Source organism: Coffea eugenioides, chromosome 11 (genome assembly GCF_003713205.1).
Source record: "Coffea eugenioides isolate CCC68of chromosome 11, Ceug_1.0, whole genome shotgun sequence".
Classification (NCBI taxonomy): Eukaryota; Viridiplantae; Streptophyta; class Magnoliopsida; order Gentianales; family Rubiaceae; genus Coffea; species Coffea eugenioides.
Window position 1 is genome coordinate 4,788,379 of NC_040045.1, and position 8,515 is coordinate 4,796,893.

General features: G+C 37.1%; 1 protein-coding gene across 1 annotated transcript in view; it reads right to left on the bottom strand.

The window, feature by feature from the left end:
- Positions 1 to 5,387, bottom strand: part of LOC113751717 — a 50,200-nt gene extending 44,813 nt beyond the window's left edge. Inside the window, 4 exon segments of the mRNA XM_027295827.1 lie at positions 2,062 to 2,155; positions 4,812 to 4,924; positions 5,092 to 5,169; positions 5,282 to 5,387. Of these exon segments, the coding sequence (XP_027151628.1) occupies positions 2,062 to 2,155; positions 4,812 to 4,924; positions 5,092 to 5,169; positions 5,282 to 5,378 (382 nt within the window). The 5' untranslated portion in view covers positions 5,379 to 5,387.
- Positions 5,388 to 8,515: the final 3,128 nt, after the last annotated feature.

Below are 8,515 nucleotides of genomic sequence, written 5' to 3' on the forward strand. Positions count from 1 at the left end.
CAGCATGCTATTCCACTATGGACTCTCAACTCGTTAGCAACATGGCAATCAAATTTTCACCCCTAACTAAATCAGTAAAAGATAGATTATTTTCAAACATGATAGAGCCAATCATCATAATTAAATATGACCATTTAAATCAATCATTCCGATCCAATTGAAATCCTAAAAAATAATGCAAATAAAAACCAACAAATAAAAAAGTTTAGCAAGGATCTACTTGCAACTTGTTCTATATTGATAATTTTCAACTTAACAGAGGATCCAGTTTCTTTTTTTTTTCTTTACTGTTCTTCAGTAAAAAGAATATGCTCATTCCCATATTAAGTGCAGATTTATTTTCTGGGTATTCTTGGTTGCTTATAATAATCGTCTGCAGATAGCTTCTGTATTGAGCTTTTCTCGTTTTGCCTTGACTGAAAATATTAGCTTTATTTCAAGCTGAAACCCTATTATAAGAAGCAGCTATAAACATGCTGCAGAAAAGCTTTTGGTCTTTCAAATGTTCTTCAAAACAATGACAACTTCTCAATCTTTTAAACAGCGTTCTCAAGAATCACCCTTCATTTAAGCAAGTTGTTAAAAGTTAAGTAAACAAGATCAGGCCCTTTGCATACCCATATTCATTGATCACTTATAAAAGCCAATGACTATAAGCAATATCTCATAATCCTCTCTTCTAAATTTATGAGACAACCTTTTTGCAGTATTATTAATCTGGCTAAAGGTAGAATATTACAAGATGCTTAACAACCCCCATATATAGTGACATTATCTTAAAATTCATCTTTATAAAAGGGAACAATAATTTTTGGAGCCAAGGAATATCAATTGTGAAAGATGCAACTCTTATACCTACAAGCCAACCTTTATCAACCGTTCAAACAAAAAATGAAGTTTGAAACCCTGTTCAATCTCTCCTTACACAAAGAATGTTTCCATAGTTCGCCACTTTCCAGATACATTTGTATTTTGCAAACCTTTCAAAATTCCAAGCTCCACCATTCTCCTTCATAGGAAAAAACTTGAATCTCTACTCGTCAAAGAAAGCTCTATCATGTAGGATGAACCCAGTCCAACAGTTAACATTGACAAACATGTAACCAGAGATAAAAAGACTTATTAGCACAAACGTTCACCATAGGCTACAGCCATAGTAGCAAACCATCTAAGCACACATTCCTCAAGTCACAGCAAATATGTAATAAATCAACAGATATGGACGTGTTAATTCATCTATTAATGCTTTTAAGAGGAAAAGCAAAGGACAGAGAAGACAAATTGAACAAGACAAACACAAATATGGTCAAATTAGATATGTGATCATTTAAATAGGCAATTAACAGCATCAACCATGAAGAATCCTATAGTAGTCCAGAGTCTTAGTCCCAGAAGAAGGAGGAGAGACAAGTGAAGAAGAAGAAGAACAGAAGCAGAGAAAGAAAACCAGGGAGTTGACAGACATTAAAACTTGTGCGCAACTCAGCCCTTACTTTTTCTTTTATAATGGTCACAAATTAGGGCAACATGATTTGGTACACAAGAGTGAGCACAAATATAGCACAACCCAGTGCTAGCTGTTAGTTTAAAATTGAACTGACCAGATTTAAAAAGTCACCAAAAATTAACAAAAGGGCCATATTTTAGGTGCTATGTGCTATTGCGAACATGGTGACTGCTAATTAAAAGTGGATGCACTAGTGCTGAACTTCTGCTGGAGCCATAGCATACGCCATAGCAAGGCACTGAACTATGCATAAACTGCAAACATAAGTAGCAAGAGGAAATCATAGCCCGTAGAATCCCAATACAGCCCCAATGAAGTGGATGTACAAATCATGACATTATTCGTAACATATGAACCCGAAAAACTACCATAATCATGTACTCTTCATGTATAAGCTTACCGCTGATCACCAAAGAGTTCTTTTATTTCTTTCTGCATTCTTCTTTTAGTTTCACTCTAAATTGTCTTTACAAGCACTTAGAAATGCAAGCTCGGCGCCTTTTTTGGGATTATCTCATAAAGCTCAATAACAGTAAGCCCATGATTCTACTTACCACACACACGTCTTGACAGTTTGGCAAGCTCTGCAGCAGCAAGTTTAGCCTTTTTGCCTGCAAATTCTCTTTTCTCAATTTCATCTACAGACCACTGCCAAAAAAAGAAATGAAACATGACTAAAACTGTACATTAAAAAAACAATGGAACCAAAAAAAAAAGCTGTATTATGTATAGAGTCAAAATGTCTAGGTAATTATTAGATTTCAAGGCAAAGGTACTAATTCATGGCTATGTACAGTACATATATCTGAAAAAGTTGACCTCATAATTTGACTATAATACTCAAATATACAGGGCAATTGTTCATCCTTATCATCATGCTATATTAATACTGGTTGAAGCAGCTGCTCTTCCTTTATAATATATAAGATCTCACGTGAGCAACAGCAAGAACTGGAGATAGATTCCAATAAAGTTATAGATATCTACAAAACACAGGAAGCAGAAAAACCTAGGAATGCACCAAGGGTTTGGCAGGAATTAGGCTTGGTAAAACATGGAGTCAACCTCAAAAAGACTAGATTCACAACAAACCTGCAGAAGAGAACATATATTTTTGCTTAAGTTCCTCCTTTTACTATAAGCAACATCCCCTATATAGTAAAGGCATTTATTGTAATCACCACTGGTCGATATCTCTATGAAAAATTTTTTAGGTTGCACAAATTGGGTTACTCATGCAAAGAGCTTCACACTTAAGTATTTGACTGAAAGAGTTTAAGTCATAAAAGTAGGTACATGCTAAAACAGCTTGAAGTACTAAGATTGCACAACTAAGGTGCTGCTCCCAAAAGGGTCAAAATTCTTTCGTTGCCAAACAATGTTGGCTTGCTAAGGTCACCAATTTGGACCTGTTACAGTCTCATCTGACATGATAACTGGTTTTTCCTCATTGTAGACCTTACTTGAGGAGTATGTACAATTGGCATTCCAATCTCAATTCTTTTCCTTATTCAAGGGGTTTCACTTATTTAAGATCTAAAATTGCAGGAATCTTTATAGAGAAGGAGATAGACGCATCATTTTTACTATCAAATCAACTTCCCCACTTTTGGAACTGAAACTAGGATTTGTGTAGCTTATTGTAAGGTGACAACCCTATGAAACTTTCATGACTGTTGAATGCCAATCTCCTCTCTTTCTCTAGATAAAGTGCTTCATGCCGATAAAATCACGCAGTCATGGTTAACAAATAATTTTTCCGGGTAGGGATGAATATGTCAAAGAGACGAGAATGAGAAACGCCCTTTATCTTAGACTCTATTGGAACAAAATAAAGAAGGGAACAAAATGAAGAAGGGGCAAGAGCAGTCATTTTGGTGCTGTGACCTATCAAAGGGGTAACATAAGTATATTCCACTAGCAGAATGGGACAAGCATATTTTGGAAAAGCCATTCTTCACTAGAACTTTTAATTGATTTTGGAATAGGCAATCCCCAATATATACAGCTTCTTGGAAGCAATTCTTGAGAGAACTAAGGGCCCATATGGATTAGGTGTTTTTCAAAAAATTGTAGCATTGTATTTCAAAAATTTACTATAAAATTAAAACTTTTTGGGGTACTTTCGAAATTTTAAATTTTGGTCTTCTCCCTCTCTACCTGAACCTCCTACCACCTCCCCACTCCACCCTCTCCCTCCTCACCTGCTCCTCCCTCCCTCATCCCTCCCTCATCCCTTGCCAGCCACCCTCCTCCTTCCCCCCTTTCTCTCCTCCCTCCTCTTCCCCCCATCTCCTCCTTCCCCTTGCCCTCCTCTTTTCCCCCCTTCTTCCTTCCCTATCCAGCCCCACTCCTCACCCCTCCCCCAGATCACTTACCTCCTCCTTCCCATTCCCTCCTCTCCCCCCTCCCCTTTCCTTCCCCCGTCCCCCCAAAACCACTCCAGCTCCTCCCCCCTCCTTCTTCTTTTTATTAAGGAATTTTTTTTTGTATTTATTATATTTGGAGTGTTTTTCAGGTGTTTCTGGGGTGTGTCACTGTAGACTTGTATGTATTTAAGGTTTTGTACATACCCTGCAGTGAACCATTGGTCTTTCTGGACATGTCAAAACATCTTCAAGAAGAATTTTTATAATTCAAAGGCAATTCTTGATAGGTCGACAATGCTTAACTTGATGAGGGATCTCAACCTCCAATTTTCAATTCCCACTTTCTGACACAAAAATGTCCATTTTTTTGGACTCTCAAGGTGAATAGCATACAGCAGTATGATGTTTATCGAGCCCTCACATGGTGGGTTCATTATCAGAATGCCTTCCAATCCATTTTTGTCGTATGCCTAGTTTAAATCCATTGCTTATGTTGTGATAGGGCAAATCATACTAGCCAAAACATATCATGCAAAAATTATGTTAAGGAATATCAAACTGCCAAATCAAAGAACCACAGGTGATCTACAGTGAAAATAGTCTTATTTTAGTCGAAAATCAACCTACTAAATTAAGCATCTACTCCATATACAAACTCAGTAATCCAACGCAGCTGGCTTAAATTTACTCAAGCAAGTCTAAAATATGTTCCCCGTGTACAAGCAGTAGCAAGAATATAAACATGCTCCATTCAGATGAAACAAAGTAAAGAGGCTAAATCTTAAGAAAAGTTCTCTGATACACTTCACTGAGCAATTAACTTGTTTCTGTGATCATCAAACAGATCATATCTTGTTGAAGACCCAAGGAAATGAAGTTAGCAACCTAATAACTAAATTAAAATAGATTAAACCACAAGTTGGATAGAATGTTACCTCCTTGTCCTCTCGTTGACAGGCAGAAATAAAAACATCTTCCAAAACAATTATGATGGGGTCCCAACCGAGCTTTTTCCATGGAATCTTTATGCTCAATTTACCAACACGTCCTAATATACAAGATACATAAAGATGTTTATTTAAAAAAAAGCTGATCATAAAAATTCAAAAAAAGAACAAACTTTGTATACTTTTCAAATCTAACCAATTACGAGTGTTGATATCTGATGTAAAACATCATAACAGTAATCGATGGAACATAAACGAGCGGATTTACCATGCTTGAGAGCGAATGGCAACTGAAGGTAATCGAAAGCTTCAAGAATCAGCTCTACATTTTCCAAAAGAACTTCTTCTGCACAAACAAACAAGAAAAACCACATACCAGTATTCAATCATCAAGCTAAAAACAAAATTAACAAAAAAAAGGTTAAATTAGGAAATAGTCATAAAAATACTCAACCGACCATTCCACAGTGTAATCTTAAGCTGCTCCTTTTGGATGTCTCTGATGTATCGACCCAAGTACCCCAATATCAGTTGCCGCACTAACCCTTCGAACATCTTCCTTTCTTCCTATGCTCCTCCTCCGCACCACCACCACCACCACCACCACCACCAATACCAATTGAATTTAATCAATTAGACCTAATTCTGATTTCCACTACAAAATTTTGATGCATCCCTGCCCTAGCTGAAAGCTGAGAAAAATGAAATAATTAGAAAAAAATAACTAAGAAGATGAGAAAAGCAAAGCATTTTAACATTGATTTACAGGTATTTACTTACTTTTTATTCGATACTAAAGCACGATAATTGTAGTACTAGTAACCATTCGTGGAAGTATGGAACGAAGGCGAAGGCGAAGACGAAGACGAAGATGAAGACGGAAGAGAAGAACACAGGGAGTTCCGTCAGCCAACAGCAGTGGGGGAATTCTATTTCTACTGACCGGAGCGAAGAAGCTTTTTAACTCTCAATTTTTACCAAGTCGATCCCTGTAACTTTACATTTATCCCAGTTTTCACCCACCCAATGTTTTAAAGCTAAACATTAAACCCCTAGCTTTTACCCTTAAAATGTGTGTATTAATACGGGTTAATTTCACTTTGTCCCCCCAAATTTTGGACGATTACCTACTTAAGTCCCTAAACTTCAAAATTGGACACTTAAATCCCTAAAACTTATAAATTTGGACACTTAAATCCCTAAGCTTATAAAATGGGACACTTAAATTTCTAAACTTATAAAATGGGACACTTCGACCACCAATGGCATTCAGGATTTTGTCAACAATTTTCCTTAATTAGAAGTTATTTAAAAGTTTAGGGACTTAAGTGTTCCATTTTGAAGTTTAGGAATTGAAGTGGATAATCGTCCAAAGTTTGGGGGGGACAAAGTGGAATTAACCCTATTAATACTCTAGCTTCTAGCTTTTATCCTTTAAATGTATATTAATATAAACTATTCTAGGTTTCATCACCTTTTTTCTCCTGCACTTTTTAGTTCAGAAATTTAGGTCCCGATTGGAAGGTGAGTTTTTTAGGTGTTTGTCTAAAATTTTATTGTAAATTACTATAAAAGTTATAAGAAAAATTTTTAGAATGAAAAACTTTTTTCTTTCTTTTTCTTTTTCTTTTTCTTTCTTTCTTTCTTTCTTTCTTTCTTTTTTCTTTTCTTTCCTCTCTTCTTCTTCTCCCTTCCCCCACCCCCCGCACCTCTACCTCTGATGTAGAAGAACCAGCAGCCATGGGAAAAAATTTTTTTTAATTTTTTCTCTCCCCCTCTTCTCCCTCTCCCTCTCTCTCTGCCTCTCTCCCTATTCTTCCCCTCCCCGTCACCCTCCGACGCCGGAATAGGTGAAGCCATGGATTTTTTTTTCTGGCTTTCTCTCCCCACTCTCCTCCCCCTCCCCCTAGCTGCAATCTAGTCGCCCAACAGCCTGCAAATTTTTTTTCCTTTCTCTTCCCCTTTTTTCCCTCTCCCTCTCTGTCTCCCCTCTCCCTCTCTGTCTCTCCTCTCCCCTCCCCCTCGCACTCCGACTTGTATTAGAACTTACAGCCACGATATATTTTTTTTTAGTTTTTTCTCTCCCTCTTCCCCTCTCCTCCCCGCAAGCCTTCCCGCTTGCGGGGAGGAGAGGGGAAGAGGGAGAGGGAGAGAAAAACAAAAGAGGAAAGCCGGCACTGATTCCAGTGCCATAATAGGTGTCGGCGTCGGGACCGGTGGTGGCTGGCAACCAGTGACATGGTGGGTTGGGTGAGGGAGGAAAAAGAAGAAAAGTTGAAGGGAAATTTTTTGTATATTAGATTTAACATGTGTAGGTTTAAAACTTTGATAAATTTTTTGGGATTCCTGTAGCAAAACTTGTTAAAAAACTAGTAGCGTACAAACTTACAAAAAACTTGAAGTTTCAAACAGGGCCTTAGTACAACCAGGGTGTACAATGGATACAGCAGCATGTAAAAAGTTTTGTAAAACGATAAATTAAGGTATTTTTAAAAATTTATTATTTTCCACCAACTTTCATCACCTATCATCACCACGTACCCTTCCTACCTTCTCCGCTGTTGCCACTGTCTTCCCCCTCCTTTCTTCTCTCTCCTTCCACTTCTTTATCCCCCTCTTTTATCCTCTTCCCTTCTCCCTCTTCCTCTTCCTCCCCTCCTTCCTCTTCCCCCCACTTCTCCTTTCCTTTTCCCTTTCAGTTTCCTTTTCAATTTGCCTTGCAACCCCCTCCCCTTTTTATCCATCTCTGATCGCAAATGGAGGAGAGAAAGAGAGAGAACAAAGGGCAAGGTGGCAATGGCAGCGACCTGTAGCAATAGCAGTAAAAAAGTGAGGGAGAAAGAAGAGTAGCGGTAGTACGGGGAAAGAAAAATAAGAAAGGAACAAAAGGAGATAAAAAAAAGAAAGAAAAAGGAAATTAGATAATTTTTCAATTTTTCCAAACCTTCAAATGCATAAAAATAATTTACAGTAAAGTTTTGTATAAACCCTCAAAAAACACACCATCTCAATAGACCCAACAATTGCCACCAACCCTATGCCCTGGTGGTCACTGCCAAGCACTTAAGTCTTAGTGGTATTGGGAGGTCAAGAGTTCAACCCTTGCTTCCCACTAAATTGCCACTATTTATGGCTGCCTTTAGTGGCTTTTTCCGATTGAGTTTCTACTCCCATCGGTTCCCCCTCCCCCTAGATTATAATAGTTTAAGTTATAGGAATGTTACCATTGCGCCAAAAAAAATAATAGACCCAACAATTGCTCTTCAGCAGATAAACTTAGCATCATCATCATTAACCTTACAAATTTGGAATAAATAACATCTTAAGAGCCATTTCCCTTGTATATTATTTTCTTAAAAGGCTTTTAGGCCATGTTTGATAACCCAATTCAACACTTAAATTTAATGTATTAAGATCTTAACATATCTGGATGTGTTTGATAACAAAAAATTGAACACCTGAATTAATTAAGTGGCACTAAATTTTCTAGACAAAATTTACTCTCAAAATAAGTAATAAACTATGCATTTATCACTTAATGTGATATACACTCAAATGTATCAAATTTAGTACTTAACAATTCAATAATTTAATGGATTTAAACTTCTGATTTTAGATTTTACTTTTCAAATTTCAATTTTATCAAACGCACCATTCGTCATGAATATAGAATTGAAAGTGGATAAAATCAT